We start from the raw sequence: 19,225 nt of genomic DNA, 5'->3' as shown, positions 1-19,225 counted from the left end.
ATGCACAATCAACCAACACATAAAGTTAATATATTCTATCAACCGTCATACTCTATGACACATTCAATTGATTAGTTTTAGTTTGCCTAATCATCATGCATTGTCTACAACAATCAACACTACCATCCACCGGTAGCCCCAAGCAATTATTTCTAAGCAGGAAATAAATGTACAAGTGGATAATATATCAACATTTCAACTAGATGAGCAATAAAAGATTCGACTACACTCTTTAGTCCCATATATTCCCAATTTCAACATTCTCAATTCAATTCCTCGTTCTCTTCAATTAATTATATGCAGTAATTAATTAAGCCAATTAGGGCAAATTACCATAATTCACAAACAACCCTAAGGTTCAATTTCCATCAATGTCCCAACATTAATCTCATTTCTCTATGCCAAACATGCATATGGGTTTATATATTTTAAAACCCCAACTTTTGTAAAATTACACAAAGGCCCAAACTTTCTCAAAATTACCCAACAACCCCCAACAAATCAAAATGCTAAAATTCAAAGACAAAGCTCATAAGATGGAGTAGGTTATCCCTACCTCGAATGATGGGGCTCAACGAAGAAGATGAAGAAACGGAAATGCTTCAAATCCCAAAATTTTCAGATTAAAAGATAGCCCTCGACGATCAACATAACTTTTGTAAAGGCCCAAGGTGAGAAAACAACTCCTACTAGATCAATCCTAAGAGAGAAGTTAGGGTTTTAGTGAGAGGAACTCTCAAAATAACTTTTTGGAAAAGTAAGAGAGAGAAAGGATGTTGAAAAGTGAACAAAAAGGTCGGATCTCGGCTTTATATAAAAGTCGCCCCGCTCAAGCGGCAAAATACCCGCTCGAATGTCACTCATAGATCCCCGCTCGAGCGTCCAATCTCTCGCTCGAGCGGCGGATGCACGCTCCCAGAACTTTTACAGACATGGTTCCCGCTCGAGCGTCAAACTCCCCGCTTGAGCGTTAGACACAAACTTCCGCTCGAGCGTCCAATCCCCCGCTCGAGCGTCTACCATTGCAGACAAAAAACTGGATGGGTGATTTTCCCGCTTGAGCGCCAACACCCCCGCTCGAGTGGACAAGCAACAACAGAGTCCCACTCGAGCGTCAAAAGCGCCGCTCGAGCGGAGAGACCAAGAACTGGGCAAAGATTTTACGTTTTAAAACACAACCAACTTATTCCCAACTTGCCCAACACAACCCAAAGCTCGAACACAAAGAGTAAGGGATAGAAAGAGGATAAGACAACAGTACCCTTACGAAACCGAATCCGGATTACAGTTAAGCACGAAAGGAAAAATCGGGATCGCTATACCTATTTTTCCTCAAATTTCTTTTGGAATTGTTTAGTTTTACTTTTTTGAAAATTAAGTTTTTTTTTATATTTTTTTTAAGTGAATATTTTTTAAATTTTAAATAATTTATTTATTTATATTTTTTTAAATATATCTAAGTAGTGAATATTTTTTTATTTATGTTTTTTTTAGATGCACTTTACTTAGATGTATTTAAATGATAAAATATTTGTGAAAAGATATTTTAAAAAATTAATAAATACAAAAAAATTTTAAAAATGTATTAAATTTTTGTATTTTTTTGTATTTTTTGATATTTAATGTATTTTTTAAAAATTTTTTTCATAGATATTATACTTTTTAAGTGTATTTATATTAGGTGTGTTTAACAATTAAAATAATTATTTAAAATATTTAAAAATTTTCATTAAAAATATTAAAAAACAAAAAATAAAAAAATAAAAATTTTTAAAAACTGTTTTCAAAAAATTAAAACCAATTTTGATTTGGATTTGATGATTTTGTTTTTAAAGAAAAAGAAAAACAGAATACAGTTTTGAGGTCGACGATGAGGGCCCACAAATCTCATAACAACATGGTGTTGTCCATCCTAAAAGATTTATTAAATTTTTTAATAAATGTTTCGGATGAGTGTTGGGATATAAGTTCACAAAAGTCAGCGATTACCAATTTTTTTTTTTATGATAATAATTATAAAAGATTTATAATTTTTGAATTATCTTAATTAAGGTATGATGTTTTATTTTAAATGTAATTTAAGAGTCACAAAACTTTCATAATTATTTTCATAAAAGTTTTTTCATGATACAGAATTGCTATAAGACATTTGGGTTGTTGAAAAGAGCCATTTGAAAAGTTTTAAAAGTCAATTTTTTATTTATTTTGAATCATATCATCTCTTATATATTTTTACATATTGTTTTTAAAAAATATTTTAAAAAAACTAACTTTTAACTATTTTTTTAAAATAAGCCTAAAGTCCAACCCTAACTAGATTAATTATTATAAGATGGATTTGGTTGGAATTTTAGCAGTAGACATGTGATATGTGAGAATGAATTCAATATATTATTACGAGATAAACGAAGAGAGAGAGAGAGAGAGAGAGAGAGAGAGAGAAAATGAAGATTGTAGTAGTTTGGCTTTCACATAGCGTGTATCCACTACCCGAGGCTCTTCATTGAGTGTCTTCAATTTATTCTTTAATAGCTTTACACCAAGTAGCTTTCCAAAGTAAGAGCCAAACCACTGATAATAATAATAATAATAATAATAATAAAAAGGGTACTAGCCAAACCTTACAACAAGAGTTCTGTACCAAAAACAATAAAAAAAATCAAGAAAATTGGCTGAGACTCCTAGTGGAGTGGGTAGGAATGACAATATAAACCTGGCCCGACGGGGATCAGACCGCCCCGTCCCGATAAATAAGTTTTTTTTCGAAAATTATTTCTCATAGGGCCAGGGCTGGTATTAAAAAATACATCCCCGATAATTTTTGGGTCGGGGACGGTGATAGGTCCTCCGGCCCCGACCCCGCCCCGTCCCGAAATTCTCCGAAAAATCCCCGCCTGTGTTTAGTTGTATATTATATATATATATATATCACTCATTCTTTGACTCTTTCAAGTCTCTCACTGACTCACTCTCTCAACTCTCATTCTCTCTCTCAACTCTCTCACTCTCTCGTTCTTCTCTCTCTCACTCACTCACTCACTCACTCACGGCGACACAGTCACCGTCACCGACTCTCTTCTCTCTCTCTCTCTCTTTCTCACACACACACACCTCGTTTTCTCTCTCATCTCTCCCCTTTAGCCACTGATCGCACACTAGTCATCGACACCACCACCACCGCTAGTCCAGACTCCGATCTATAGATGACGACATCGACTTAGGACAAAAACCTCGGATCTCATTTTCTCCATCATCGATCTCAAGTCTCTCCATCGTCAATCTCATTTTCTAGATCTGTGATCTTAAGTCCCCGTTTGAATCTGTTTGTGTGTTTGTGTGTGTGATGATGACGATGACGATGACGATGACTCAGATCCGCAGATGTGTGCGCTTGTGTGTGATGATGATGACTACTCAAATCTGCAGATGTGTGTGTGTGTGTCTCTGTGTGTGTGTGTATGTCTCTGCAGATGCCTGTGTGTGTGTGTGTGTGTTTATGTGTTTGTGTGTGTGTGTGTGTGTGTCTGTGTGTGTGTATGTCTCACGGTCGGGGGTTTTTCGGGGTCGGGAAAGCCCAATCCTCGTCGGGGGCGGAGGTGGGGGGAGTGATGGGTTCCCTACCGGGGATCGGGGCCGGGGACGGGGAATTTCATACTGTCGGGGATCGGGGACGGAGAGGGCAATCCCGGGCCCCGCCCCGCCTCGCCCCGCCCAGCCCCGTTGCCATTCCTAGGAGTGGGGTGACCCACCATCCTCACGGTTTTTTTATTAGTCCATATTTTTTATTTTTTTGGTCTTTCCCTTGTTGCCCCCCACGTGGAGGTGGGGTGCCGGGGGTCACCCCTGGGGGTCCCAATAGGACTATTTAAAAGCACTACCACTGTCCCTGTTTTGCCAATAGAAAACCCGGTAGTTAATGCACGACTTCTTCCAGGTGTTTCTATGCGAACACTTGGCAATCAAAGCTAGGGCACAACAATCCTTCATACAAATGATTTGAGAAATAATTGTGCAAAGTAATAAAGACAATAACTCAAAGGGGGTAATTATTTAGTACTTCAAAAATGTTTGAGGGCTCGAAAGTCGTTGGCTCGAAACTCAAAATGACGTCGTTTTGGGTTTCGTTTTTTTTTTCTTTTTCTTGCTTTTCTTGACCCACGCCTCTCACCTCTCTCGCCTCATCCCTCCCTCTCATTCACTCTCGCCTCTCTCTCGCTAGTGTCTCTTCAGTCTCGCCCCTTGTGTAACAACCCTCATACTGTTTACCGATTTATGACTGATTGAGTACCGATAAACATCGATTACCGTTAAACTGAACTGATTATGACTGATAACTGGACTGGTTAAAGTACTGAACTGACTGATTGAAAACTGAAACTGAATTGACTGAGTGTGTATGTTAATTTGTATTCTATCTGTTTGATTGATTATTTGATCTGTTCGTGTTTTATGTTTAAACTGCTAATTGAAGGCCTTATCGGCGGCCGAACCGGGAATTGGTTAGTGTTCTATGATCCTTAGAATTAATGTGATTTTATGGTATAATTGTCTGAAAGCTGTTAGGTATGATTAAATTAGATTAAAACAAGCTAATTAAAGAGTTGGACTTAATTACCGTTTTGCCCTTGAGTGGGCCACTACCTCTACACCTTGAGCTCACTATACTTGAGCCAAAAACATTTTCCTCAGCCTTCTTCTTGTTCTTGCCGACCTTGAGGGAGAGAGGGAGAGAATAGAATTGTTCTTGGGGGTTTGGCTTAGTCAACTTGAAGAATTGCTTGAAACTGAAGTGTATCTGCCTATTTGAGCTCCCTCACTTCTAATTCTACACCTAAGGTAGATCATTCATCATCTTAATAGTGTCCTTGAGTTGTTCTTGCATGGCATGATTCATGCTTCATTGTAGAACTAAGTCATGAATTGGTTCATTGTTGTTGAATTGAAGCTTAATTGTTTCATGCATGTTAGTATTGTTGGATTTTGAGTTGAATTCATGGCAAATTGTCACATGCATGCCCATGTTTTAAGAGTAGTCCATGTTTTCATTATGTTTGTGAAACAATTGGCTCATTAGAGCATGTTTTGAAGCTTTGAAAATGATTTAAGATCATGCATGTCATGTTTGAAGATTGTTCTTGAAAATGATTTGAAATTGAGCTTGAATTAAACACCCTTGGGCTTTGATTTCTCAAAATTGAGCTTTGAACCATGTTATACTGTGTTTATAAATGTTTTCCAGAAAATGGGCCCAAGAGGATTGGTTTTGATGCATTTGAGTGTGAGTTGGGGCTTGGAGGTGCAATCTGGGTTTTCCAGATTTTGCACTTCCGCTCGAACGTGGAAAGTGGCGCTCGAGCGTGGAATCCGAGCATCCAGCATCTCTCTGCACTGTTTTACAGTCCGCTCGAGCGGAGGATTGGGCGCTCGAGCGGAGTCATGTCTCAAGCTCGAGCGGGCGTCGAGCGGAGATTTCACCCATCCAGTACTTTTACAGTACGCTCGAGCGGGAAAGTTTACGCTCGAGCGTGTACCTTTGTTGCATGTCCGCTCGAGCGGGGAAACGTGCGCTCGAGCGGGACTCTGTTTTTCTGAAAACTTCGAGACTGTTTTCTGATCACATCTTTGCATCCTCATCCCATTCTAGGCATTCTTAGACCTAGTTTAAGGCATCTTCTTGAGGATATAGATGTAGAGCACACCGAGGCATTAGGGATTAAATTATGATCTTTCCCAGCTGTGTAGCTTAGTGTGTGTTCAATCTGTTAACTGTGTAGGGTTGGCGACTGGGGAGACACGCTCTAGCATACTGTAGCCCAAACTCTGTGAGTAACAACTGTGTAAAGATATGTTCAAAATGATTATCTTCTGAACAATTGAACTGTACTGCTTTCTGAACTGTTACTGTTAATTAAATGAATGAATGTCCTCTATTCTGAACTGTATTGTGGCATCCTTAGCAACTACTGTTACTGACTGTTACTGTTACAGAGATCTCTGTCGATTCCCTTGTGGAACCACTACTGTTACTGACTGATGGCCATCATTACTGTTCGGTCTTTTAAGACCTACTGTTACTGTTATGCTAATGGATGTACCACATATGACTGTTTACTGTACTGAGCAACTGAAATACTGATTGAAATGAACTGTTTTCATTACTGTAAGGACATTCATTCTAAACACCTTTACGCTTTATGTTATTCACTGGGCTTTAGCTCACTGCTCATATATATATGTAGGTGTTCAGGCACCGGACCGCGGCTAGGAGCGTCAGGGTTAGACACCAGTTTTGTCAAGCCAGCCTTTATGCCTCACTGCGAGGTTCCGAGCCTAACCGTTAAGGCTTAGGGGTGTTTTACAATTCCCCCTTCTGTACTGTCTTACTGTTCTGTATAGACTGAATGTTTACTGTACTGTTATCAAGGGATTAGGTCCCTGTACTGTGTGACTGTAAATTCTGTATAGACTGTACTGTTTGTATATGTGAATGCATGAAAAATCTTTTTGGCATACAGACTGACACAGCTCAATGGACACTATTCATTTACCGTATTGGCTTCCGCCAGGCCCTGTACTCTGTTTTACTGTACTACTGTTCTGCAGGCCTTTGGTAATCTCGGATTACTGGCCGGTTACGGTGCTAAACCCATAGGGCCGGGTTTGGGTCGTGACACCTTGCTATCTCTTCAGTCTCGCCTCTCTCACCTGTCTGTTGAAGTAGTACGAAGAACGATTGAGATAAACCTGAAATCGAGCCATGTTAGGGTTTATGTTTGGCTTCAATTTTTTTGTAGAAATTAGTCGATTGGAGCGTGTTTGGGTTTGGATTTTGCTTGAAATTTGTGTTGGGGTTTGGGATTTGGCTTGAATTTCTGATGTGTTAGGGTTTGAGATTTGCATTTGAATCTGTTACTCTCTGTATACATTTGATTGGTTTTGCTTGACACACACATCTGTGATGACTTATGATTGAAATATATTGATTGAAAAATTTCTGTATACTCATCTGTATATTGATTGAAATACACAAGGTAATCGTATTTTGTGTATATTGATTGAAAAAAAGTACAACAAAAAAATCAGGAAGAAAAAATTGAAACTGGTATAAAACATAAAATAGTCATTTATGAAGAAGACATATACCCAGTAGAATGGACAATTACCTGTTTTCATTCTTGGCACTAGCCATGTTGCCATAGACAGTAGAATTTGGAAGGGGAATCATCTCACTCTTAGAGACAGCATATATGTTATGGCCACAAATTGCAGCAATCTGCCTTCTTTTTGTGATAAGCAGCATGTAGTAAGGACCCAGAAATTTAATGAACCCTAAAAAAACAATGAACCACAATTAATATTATAATGGAGACACATGAGCTTCTTTAGGAACAAAGTTTGCAATTAAAGAGTTCACATACCAACAATTCCGTAACAAGTAGTGACAAATTTAAGTCCCCCAGTGGACCTGTTTCCCTCATGTATCCTTCTCAACAGGTCACAGCTTCACTCTCTGTCTAGGTGGTAGAATCTTCACGAATATTTAGCTCAGAAGGCTCTGACCTATCAATCTTTAACACTTTCCATTATGTTCTACTCTTATCCCTTCCTATCATATAAAATTGCTGCAGCATAATATATGCAAATGAGTAGTGTAAGTGGTGCATTATTGCAAATTCATACAAATAATTGTTGATCATTATGTTTATTCACATCAAAAAATTGTGTTGATCAATTTCAAGGCTATAATCATCATGTTAAAGCATAAGATTAGAGAATTGTACAAGTCCCTGACAAGGCCCCCATGGGGACACAAGAAAAGGACAAAAATTAATAACACATGACATTTTTCACTAATTTCAAAACACTTGTCATTGAATTTAAAAGCTTCTATAACTTTTTCACTATTTTCAAAGCAGTTTTTACACAAATCTCAAAATTAAATAATACCCCCGGGGCACTAGTTAGCAATAGCCATAGAAGAAATGTTGCAAGTGAAACCACTATGATAACATAGTTCCAAAAATGATAGGAAGGCATGTTCATAGCCAGATTATTCAGACATGGGACTGTTAAAGATATTCCAACAGTGCACAGTAGATGTCACAACTTGAAGTCTATTGTTTTCTGGTAAAGACCTAAAACCATTGACAAAAGTAAGCTGGAACTTTTGGTAGTTATTCAAGTTACATGACTCGACAGTTTTGGAAAATCTGTAAAGTTGGTCATTGTGATTGTATTGTGTTGGGGCTCTTTGGACTATGAGCCTAGTAAAAGTGAAACATTAATGTATTGGTATTTTTTATGCAGATAAAAAAATGGCTTCATCTTCTACTAATAATAGGAACATAAGATTAAAGCCAAGATTCTGTTATTGTGGAAGAACCACTTCCATGCATATTGTACGAACCAATGAGAATGGAAATGAAAGACGTACATTTGAGCATTCAAAATGTGGCCCATTCAGTCACATTCATAGACATAATCTGAACCATAACCTGGAGCATTCACGTAGATTCATAGACATACAAGCTGAGCATAATCTGAACCAAAATGTGGCCCATTCAGTCACATTCATAGACATAATCTGAACCGTAATCTGGCCCATTCAACAGACAATTTGCCATCATCTCGAAATAGGTGATAAAATATTAGCATTAAAGTACAATGCGAAACTAAAAAAAAAGGGGACATTTGGATCTGCATCTACATGGAAGTGAACATTTGAAGCGATTGTCAAACTTTGACTGCTGATGTTGTTCACCATTCCTAATTGAGTTTGAGATGTGCCTCCAATATTGTCCACCGTTTGCGTTTGACTAAACTGTGCCTATTCAATAAACAAGTACACTTTACAAATATTGTCCATTCAACATATATATCAATTAAAACAAGAACAAATATTTTAGTTTAAACATTGACCACATACCGGTACATACATACTCTGTTGCGTGCCATCCATGCAAGGAAAATAGTAAGATGCAGTTTGCGTCACCTTATGATCATAGCAACACAATTTCATTATACATAAAAAGACATTTAAATAAAAAACAACCAACAACATAAAAATTCAAATACATACCGGGTCATGATAAGTATTGTATTGCATATCATTTGTACCAGGAAAATTTAACTTCCGAGGCTTAGATTGAGGAACCGTGCGTCCCTATAGTAAGACACAGACACATAGGTGAATAATTTATCTTAAATACATTCAACAATTTCCATGTCACACACAACAAAAAAACTTATTCTTTCCTTTAACCGATTCACTATTGCATCCACTTTGCTAACCTTCCGTTTGGTACATGGACGTCCTCTTCGGCGAGCAACCATTGGACTAAGCATCTTGCGAGACATGCTTGCTTTTGTAGTACTACGAGCAGACGGACTTCTCAACGAACTAGTAGAAGGTGGCACGTTACTAGTAGAAGGTTGTGCATGACTCGCACTACCCGATTGATCTTTTCTCACTCTATCCTTGATTTCTATCAACCCAAGATCAAGCACTTCGTGTTTACCATCATCGTTGGCAGCAATTTTTATGATTTCATCCAACATCTTGTGGTATTTGTCATGCAACTTTGCATTAAGAACAACCCCAGCTTTAGTGTATGTGGTTGGAATGCATGTGTACCCTCTTTCGATATCTTTACTCCATCTTAATACAATGTATTTATGTGGCACCTGATATATACACCTCTCAAGTAGCACAGTAATTGCATGGGCACACATAATGCCCCTAAACTCAAACCACCGACACATACAATGCAATTCACATTCAGTTGTATTAAGGTACACAACAAATTCCACAGTCTTCATTTTCTCACCCACAAGAACTGCCCCCTTCACATGATAAGTACAAATTGCTCCCTCCTCTTTGACAAGATTCGCACGACAATACAATAGTCATTTCAATTCTACTTGCACTTCTTTAAATTTTGCATTCGTGTAGGCTGCATGAAATTGCTTCTCAAACTCATATACCGTTAAGAAATCATACAATTTGTTTCGAGATTTAAAGTCTGCTTTCATCTCTTTCTTAACGTTTGCAAAGCAAGCTTGATGGATTCATATTAGGCATATCCTCTTAATTTCTCAGGAATTTTCTTCATGATATGCCATAAGCACCAACGATGTCGAGCTTTTGGAAAGACAACTTCAATGGCATTTTGCATAGCTTTGCACTGGTCTGTTATTATAGCTTTTGGAGGAACGTCAGACATGCAACTTAACCATTCTCTGAATAGCCACACAAATTTTTCAGTGTTCTCATTAGAAAATAGCCCACAACCAAGAAAAATTGACTGCCCATGGTGATTAACTCCTACAAACGGAGCAAATGGCATATCATATTTGTTTGTCAGATAAGTTGTGTCAAATGAAACCACATCCCCAAATGCTTTATAAGTTTCCCTACTCCTTGCATCTGCCCAAAACAAGTTTCACATGCAACCATCTTCATCGAGGTCAATTGCATAATAGAAGTTCGAATTTTTTTGTTGCATCCTATGAAAATAAAGTGCAACTGATTCAGCATCTCCTACCCCAAGCCTCAATCTTCTCATACTCTGAATGTGATTCCATGCATCTTGTTCATCAAATGTTAATGCCTCATACCCCCCTGCTTCAATAACTATAGAATGAAAATTTCTAGCCACCCCTATCCCTGCTTCATCGTTTATTTCTAGTCTTCTCTTCACAGAGGTAAGAATTCTCTTATTCATTGCAAAATGTCGTGAGTCACTAGGAATCAAGTCATGCGTATGTTCAAGCACAACTGTGGTCAACTTAAATCTTCCATCAGTTTGTAGAGTTGCTCTAACCTTTGCTTTACACTCAATGAATGATGACAAAGATGGTTCGAGAGGGTGTACTTCTGATCGTTTTGTTCTCTTGCGTGCCCGAGTACATTCAATTCCAAAGTAATTTACTTCCCCATCTTGTCCAATATTCTGTGTTCTATAAGCTACAGCAAATCCGAGGTGCTTCGCATATTTTGCATAAAACGAATATACTTCTTGCTTTGAGCTAAAACACATGCCCTTCTTAGGTTCTTCAACTTCACCAATCTCATTTAATGACGGATTGTTTTCTGCCTCTTCAACTTCCTCACTCCCATTCAATGAAGGATTGGTTGAATCAATGTCCATTGAAGCATGTAGTTCGTGTAGCTTCAAACCAAATAGAAACTAAAGTGTAAGTGCATGTATGTGCATTTCAATTTTTCCAACTAAGATGTATTCAACACTGAGATTAATTCAACACATTGATCTCAGTAATGAGTAATGAGTTGATTAATTCAACACACTGAGATTAATTCAACACTGAGATTAATTCTTACACTGAGATGATCTCAGTGATGAGTTGATTAGGTAAATTAAGAACAGTGATTAGGACTTTCAGGATAAATGAATTAATGATTAGGACTGGATAAATGATTAATGAATTAATGATTAGGACTGGATAAATGATAAATGAATTAATGATTAGGACTGATTAGGACTTTCAGGATAATTCAACACATTAGTTATTGATCTGTGTCTGGATAAATGATTAGGACTCTCAGGATAAATGAGATGATCTAAATGACAAAATTAGTTTCAAACATAATTTCTCAACCAACACATAAAAAATCACGACTTTCAAGATTTTAATTACACAGATTAGCATCAGGACTTTCATCAACCAACACATAAAAAATCAGGGCAATTTCTCTATGCGGACTTTCATCAAACAATTGGCATGCATCACTACCATGGAAATGTTTAACAGAGGGCTTGCTTCCAGAACAACCAATTTTTTTTTTTTTTTTTTTTTTTTTCACATACACAGATCAATAATGAGATGTTCAATCTGTGTCTTACAAAATGTTGACCACAGATCAATGTTAGCAAAATAAAAATGCATCTTAGAAACGAAATGTTGACCAAAGATCAATGTTCAATCAATAACGAGATGTTCAATCTCGTTCCTACAGTTCATCTGTTCGTTTTGTTTATGAGTAAGAGACAAATGCATCTCAAATTACTTACCTACATGCACAGATACAAAATGGAGATTCCGAACAGCGGTGGACGGTGGTCAGCGACGCCCGTCAGTGAACACCAGGTCGGTCGTCGTCGTGGTCGCAACCTCTCTCTTTCTCTCCCTTCTCTCCTTTCTTGTTTCTGTTTTTTGTTTCATTTTTCTTCATCACTTTGTGCAGAACACGTGAGCTCCGCGTGCATCAAAATTTCGACGGAAAACCATTTTGAGCCATTCGAGCCGTTGGGTCTTTCGGGCCCTATAACGGAATTGTTAATAGTTTCAGAATATTATGTGATAGGGTGTATGTATTATTCTCAATCAATAACATAGTGAAAAACTTTATAGGTGAGACAATACTGATGCACCTTTATTAGGTGGGTGTGAGATAATGAATGACTCATCTAGTATATTTTGTAGTTCCTCATATATTAGGAGTACCTCATAATCAAATACCACATGGTACTCCGAGACTATCTAGATTTTGTAATGTCCCCTCATGGTCGGAGCCTGGAAAATTTTTGAAACCTACCTGTATTGATACACATCCACAAGCTGCCACTGAAGACACTTTGTTTGGAGGGACTGGATAAGGGGGGATTGTAATCCATCGGCCTATTAGTCCTGGGATACATTGTCCTCGGACTATTTGGTTGGACTGGATTTGAATCCTATGTTTGTTTAGTCATGGGATTAGATGTCTGGATTAGACTATTTTTAGTGAATCCAATGTTTGGTTGGATGGACTGGATAAGAATAAATGTTTAAAAGACTATTTTACCCTTGTAATTTATAATTTTTATTTAATATATAATTTTAAATTTGTAATCTATAATTTATAATTTAACAACACTAAATTTTTTTAATTTATAAGGCCATAATTTATAATTTATAATTTCCAATTAAATTAAATTTATAATTTATATTTTTTATTTAATATATAATTTTAAATTAACAACGCTAAAAAAATAATTTTATTTAATATATAAATTAAATTTTTTAACAACACCAAAAAAAATTATAAGGCCATAATTTTTAATTAAATTAAATTTATAATTTATATTTTTTATTTAATATATAATTTTAAATTAACAACATTAAAAACATAATTTATAAATGTTCAAAAAACTATTTTACCCTTTTCCAATTGTTAATTAAGTAATAGCATGAGGATAAAATGGACATTTCACACATTAATCCCATGGGATACCAATCCCATGGAAATAATCCCACCCTCCCCCATAGGATACAATAATCCCTCATATGAGGGACTAATAGTCTGGAGAGACTATTAATCTGGAATAAAAAAATTGAACCAAACAATAGACTATTAGTCCATCAGTTTGGATGGACTAATAGTCCAATCCCATGGAATAATCCCTCAAAACAAACACCCTCATACTAATTTGGAACGGATAGGAATTACATTGAGATTACTTTCATATACAAATCTCATGAGTTCCAAGAGTTTCATCATGATTTGACTTAAGACCAAAAGATAAAACTTCCTGAAATTCTAAGAAAATGGTAGTAGCACATCACCATTTGATTAATATGGAAATTTAAAACATTAAAAAATGGAAGCACCATCTTTAGATTCTTTCTATCAAGCACGGACACTTCTCCGGAGGTGACGTATAGGTGTCAGACACAGACATGCTTTGGACACATGCTAGAAAGAGTCGAACATGTTAGGACACTTGGGACATGCTAGGGACACATTGGTACACGCTGAAAACATGCTGGAGATATGTTGAGGACCGATTTTTTTTTTTTTTTTTAATTTTTTTTTTTCAAAATTTTCTTACTAAAATAACAAACCTAAGGCTGATAAATTTGATAAAATTAAATATTTGATATAAAATAAATATTAAATATTTAAAAATATAAAATATAATAAATACATTAAATTATATGTCTTGGATGCTATGAAGTATGAACACTTCAAAATAGGCATCGTAGCGAAATCGAACACAAGAACACACGTCGGACATGCGTTGGACACGCCAATTGGCGTGTCCCATTTTTTTTGGTATGGGACACAGTAGGACATGGTAGGGGACAAAGCACAAAGAAGAAAGAGAAGAATAAATCCAAAATCAGAAGAAAAGAAAGAGAGAAGAGAAAAGTGAACATGTTTATCACGCGAAGTCCTCAGTCGATCTCTATCGCAATCTCCATCTCAATCGATCTACATCACCGAACGACTTGGAAAGTAGTCTACCTGTCATCCGTCTCTCTTTCTCTCATCTCTCGTTTGTCTGTCCTTTCGTTTTTCTTTATCTCTCGTCTCTCGTCTCTCCTTCTTCTTTTTCCTATTTTTTTTTTTTTGACACTTGGTCCATAAATCCAATTTTAGATTTTCTTTGGCCAAAAGTCCACAATCTAAACTACTTTGTCCATAAAGACAAGCTCTTGGAAAATAACTAAGGTTGTGTTTGGTACGGCTTTGGAACGTTAGTTCCAAAGCTGATTTGAACAGGGCGTTTGTTTACAAATTTTAAAAATTAATTCCACACTTACTTTTGAAAACGCGGTCGAAGGCGGGAAAATTTGAGCTAACCGGTCATCCCACCGGACGTCCACCGGTCTTTCGGCCGGTTGATCGGAACAGTGCAATTTTTTTTTTAATTGACACATGTTAATTTTTATATATTCAATAAAACATATTTTCTGAATTTTTTAAATTTTTTTGTCTTAATAGAATTTTGAGTTGTGTGTTTGGTTATGAGTTGTAAGTTTTTGTATCAAATATCATATGTCACATCAAAAATTCTCCACTTAATTCAAAACTCTTTTCAAAACTCATTCACCAAACAGATTTTCCACACTTAAATCATAATTCCAAAACTCACAATATAGCGACCCCGGTCTTTTCCCATTTGATTATTGTATCCGGACTTAGGTTCCGTAGATTCTGTCATTGTATAATTGTTGTTGTCATTCTTTATTTTCTTATTTGGAGTTATAGGATGTGTTGGGCAGGTTTGTTTCAGGTTGGTTGGGTTCGGAAACCAAGTGTTGCTGTCCAGTTTTTGGGTTGGTCGCTCGAGCGAGTACTTGGTCGCTCGAGCGAGGGTTGTATTTTGTGTTTGGTGGCTCGAGCCAGATTTTCTTAGCTCGAGCAAGCGTTTGCGTCTAGTATGGACCTGTAGCATTGCATTCTTGGCTCGAGCGAGCTTTTCTTTGCTCGAGCGAGGATTTCTTGTGTCTGGTCGCTCGAGCGACCAAGTCTTCGCTCGAGCGAGCCTGTCCAGTTTAATTAGACAGCAACGGGTTTTTAATCAGTTTTTCATCCTCTTTTTAGATTCCAAACCCTATGGTCCGACTTCTCTCTCACCCTGCTCACCTTCTCTCTTAGATTTGATCCACTTAGGGTGTGTTTCTACCCTAGATCCTTCATTAAAAAGAGTGTGTGAGTCGAGGGCTTCGTTTTAATCTGAATTGTTGGTAGTTTGGAGCACTTTGGAGTTTGGGTCTTCATCTCCATCTTCTCTTTTCGGGTTATTTTCTTCGAGGTAGGGATTTCCTACTCCATCTTATAAGTTTTGTTCTAAGTTTTAGTATTTTGATATGTTGGGGGTACTTTGGTAATTTTGGGAAAAACCCTAGTTGTATTAATTAATTAATTTGTATAATTAATTTAAGGGAATTGGGGAATTTGGTTAAATTCATGAAATTGGGGAATTTATTGATTAAATGGTGTAGTTGGATAACTTAAATCACTCGCCTATGGAATTGTTGATATATTTATTTCCAAGTCTAGAAATAACTGTTTTGGGCTATCGGTGGAGGATAGTCGTGCTTGTTGTAGACACTGCATGTGGATTAGGGATAACTGAAACTAATCATTGATTAAGTCATCAATTTTGACTGCTGAATTAATACAGACATTATGTGTATTGATTGTGTGTTGTATATGTTATGTGTTTGCATACATTGTTTTGTGTGGGAGGAGATAGGGGATGTACTCCACGGTTTAGGAGAAGATAGGGGATGGACCTCTAAACCGGATTTTGTTTGGGAGGAGATAGGGGATGGACTCCATTAGCATCACTTTTATGTGTGCTTATTTATATTAAAGTGTTTTTATTGATACAGCACTAAAATGTGTATCAAACTGGAAGTATGAAGTGTTTGATTTGAGCCTGAGTCTCATCTGTTTGTTGACACTGGAAAAATGTGAATATGATATATATAGTTCACTGTTGTAAGTTTGGCCAAGTTCTGAGCCATATTGATAATGTTGGAAAGTAAAACGTGTCTTAGACATTAGTGTCATGAAACTGTATAATGATGTAATTGATTATCTTGGTTAACCATCTATTGAATGCTATTGCTTTATTCAATGCTTATATTTGGTTTAGTATATTTCTACTGGGCTGTGGCTCACCCTATATGGGAACATCATTTTCAGGTTCAGGTGATAAGCTACCTCCAAGAACTTAGCTTGGAAGGACTTGGATTTTGAAGACTATTTTCAGTTATTTGTTTTTCATTGTTAGTACATGTAAACACTCAAGCCTAGGGCTTTATTTGTATTTGAGTTAGAACTCATACTTTTGTGTCCAAGTGTTGGCTTGGAAAGATGTAAGCCTGTAGGGCATTTAATTTGATGTTACATGTAATGTTTTTATTTGGTAATACTCTGATGAATGAAATAACAATGTTTTTTCTTTAAATAATGCATGTCAAAGGTGCCAAAATCCAACTCTATTTGGATCAAAATGAAGATCTTGAGATGGTCTACCTTTTTATCAAAGGGATTAGGGTGAGAAAATCACTAAAACTAGGTGAAAATGTAAGGAGAGTGTGTGTGTGTGTTTTACAGAGAGAGGGTCCCAACTTTAGGTTTTAGGGAGAAAAGATATGAAAAAGTGATGTAAAAAAGTCATTTTTGCGATCTGATATACGCACAGTCCGCTCGAGCGGAAGAGTTGACGTTCGAGCGTCAGACACAAAGTTATTTCGTTCGAGCGCAAGAAAGGCTGCTCGAGCGCCAAGACACAAACGACAAGACACTCACCGCTCGAGCGTAATAACTGACGCTCGAGCATAGAAAACACATAACCAGTAGTTTTGCAGACAACAGACCAACGCTCGAGGGCAAGGAAGGCTGCTCGAGAGTCCACCCGCTTGAGCGTAGGAAATGCCACTCCAGCGTAGAAATCACTCTCTTAGTAATTTTGCATATCTGCAAAAGTACTGAGTGTTTGCAAAGCCCGCTCGAGCGGAGGACCAAAATTCTGGGCAACACAAAGTTAGAAAAACAAGCGACCAACCTGCCCAAATACAACCACCACAACCCAAAGGCCAATTTCAAAGAAATACAAGGGAAAAAGAGGTAATCAACAATATGAAAACATTAAACCTGACCTGGGATACCACAAGAGTCGGGTCAAAATGGGGATCACTATAACCTCCCCCCTTAAAGAATTTCGTCCTCAAAATTGCAAAGCACATTTTAAAACCATGTTTTTAAACAAATTCCCACAATGTTTACAAATCAATTTCCAACACCATGACCCATCCACCGGTTACTCAATCTCATCACATGAGGAACAAGTCTCAATATACATCTCAACATACATTTCCAATATACATTTCCCATAGTTTTAACCACTTTCAATGTATATTCCATATTTCCAAAGCATATTCAATGTTCATGATAAATTCGCATTTCCAGAACTTAAATACCACATACAATGTTCATATTAAGCCTACGTCTCCAAAACATATTCAACATATACAATGTTCTCACATTTAAACATATACAATGCTTTTACATTTGATTAACATGATTAAATTCTCAACATCTGCTCAAACACCAACAAATAAGTTTGGATACTTCTCTTGGACTTCCAACTCACGCTCCCAAGTTACTTCCTCAACCCCATGATGTTTTCACAAAACCTTAACCAAGGGAATCGTCTTGCCTCGCAAGACTTGGTCTCGAGTGTACAAGACTTTTACTGGTCTCTCCTTATACGAGGCATCCTCGTTTACCTCTAAGTCTGTCCAATTCAACACATGCGATGGATTCGGCTCATACTTCCGAAAGTATGCTGACATGAAACACATCATGAACCCCGAAAAGCTGTGGCGGTAACGCCAAACAGTAAGCAACCTCTCCGATCCGCTCAAGGATCTCAAAAGGCCCAATAAATTGAAGGGACAACTTCCCACTCTTCCCAAATCTCATCAAACCCCGCCTAGGTGATATTTTCAAGAACACATGGTCTCCCACCTCAAAAGACAAGGGTCTCTTCCTACGGTCGGCATAACTTTTCTGACAATTCTGAGTCGTAACCAAACTCTTTCGGATAAGTGCCACATTCATCGTCGTTTCCCGAATCAACTTCGGACCCAACAAAGGTGTATCACCCACCCCAGCCCAACATATTAGAGATCTACTCGGTCGACCACACAAGGCCTCAAACGGTGCCATGCCAATGCTTGATTGGAAGCTATTGTTATAGGCAAACTCCATTAAGGGCAAGTGCCTCTCCCACGAACCCTTGAAGTCAAGGACACAATCTCGAAGCGTGTCATCGAGAATCTGAATAGTACGCTCAGACTACCCGTCAGTCTGAGGGTGATACGTAGTGCTAAAGGTCAGTCTAGTACCCAAGGCACCTTGCAAGCTCTACCACAACCGAGCTGTGAAACGCGGATCTCTATCCGAAACAGTCATCACAGGGACCCTGTGCAACCTCACTATGTCCCTGATATACAAGTCGGCAAGATAGTCAAGTTAATCACTCACGCGCATAGGTATGAAGTGTGCAGACTTGGTTAACCGGTCCACCGCTACCCAAATGGCATCACTACCCTGTTGAGTCCTCAGAAGGCCCACAACAAAATCCATCGTGACATGCTCCCACTTTTACTTGGCTATAGGCAAGTGTGGCAACAAACTCGTTGGCCTCTAATGCTCGGCCTTCACTTACTGACAAGTAAGGCACTTTAACACAAACATGGCCACATCATTCTTCATACCTCTCTACCAAAATTGGCGACTAAGATCGTGATACATCTTTGTGCCTCCCGGATGTACCGTAAGGCGAGAACGGTGAAATTCTTGGAGTACTTCCTCTTGGCAAGACTCCGGCACGAACAAATGGTCACAGCATCTCACACTCTGGTCGGGATACACATTCAAGCCCCTTTCCACTTTCCCACTGGAGATTTTCTCCTGGAA

The 19,225-nt window shown here is 37.7% G+C and overlaps 2 protein-coding genes across 2 annotated transcripts; both read right to left on the bottom strand.

Moving 5' to 3' along the window:
- Positions 1–8,551: 8,551 nt before the first annotated feature.
- LOC145796596 (uncharacterized) lies at positions 8,552–12,150 on the bottom strand. Its single transcript, XM_082881805.1, has 5 exons — positions 12,033–12,150; positions 9,292–11,171; positions 9,080–9,163; positions 8,927–8,992; positions 8,552–8,827 (listed from the first exon to the last, which is right to left on the bottom strand). The coding sequence occupies exons 2-5, from the start codon at positions 9,817–9,819 to the stop codon at positions 8,624–8,626; spliced, it is 882 nt and encodes a 293-aa protein (XP_082737931.1). The 5' UTR covers positions 9,820–11,171; positions 12,033–12,150; the 3' UTR covers positions 8,552–8,623.
- LOC114258101 (protein FAR1-RELATED SEQUENCE 5-like) lies at positions 10,443–11,150 on the bottom strand. Its single transcript, XM_028197954.2, has one exon. The coding sequence runs from the start codon at positions 11,148–11,150 to the stop codon at positions 10,443–10,445; it is 708 nt and encodes a 235-aa protein (XP_028053755.2).
- Positions 12,151–19,225: the final 7,075 nt, after the last annotated feature.

This window comes from Camellia sinensis, chromosome 8 (genome assembly GCF_055761805.1).
Source record: "Camellia sinensis isolate YWXY chromosome 8, ASM5576180v1, whole genome shotgun sequence".
NCBI lineage: Eukaryota > Viridiplantae > Streptophyta > Magnoliopsida > Ericales > Theaceae > Camellia > Camellia sinensis.
This window is presented reverse-complemented; position numbering and strand designations above follow the sequence as displayed.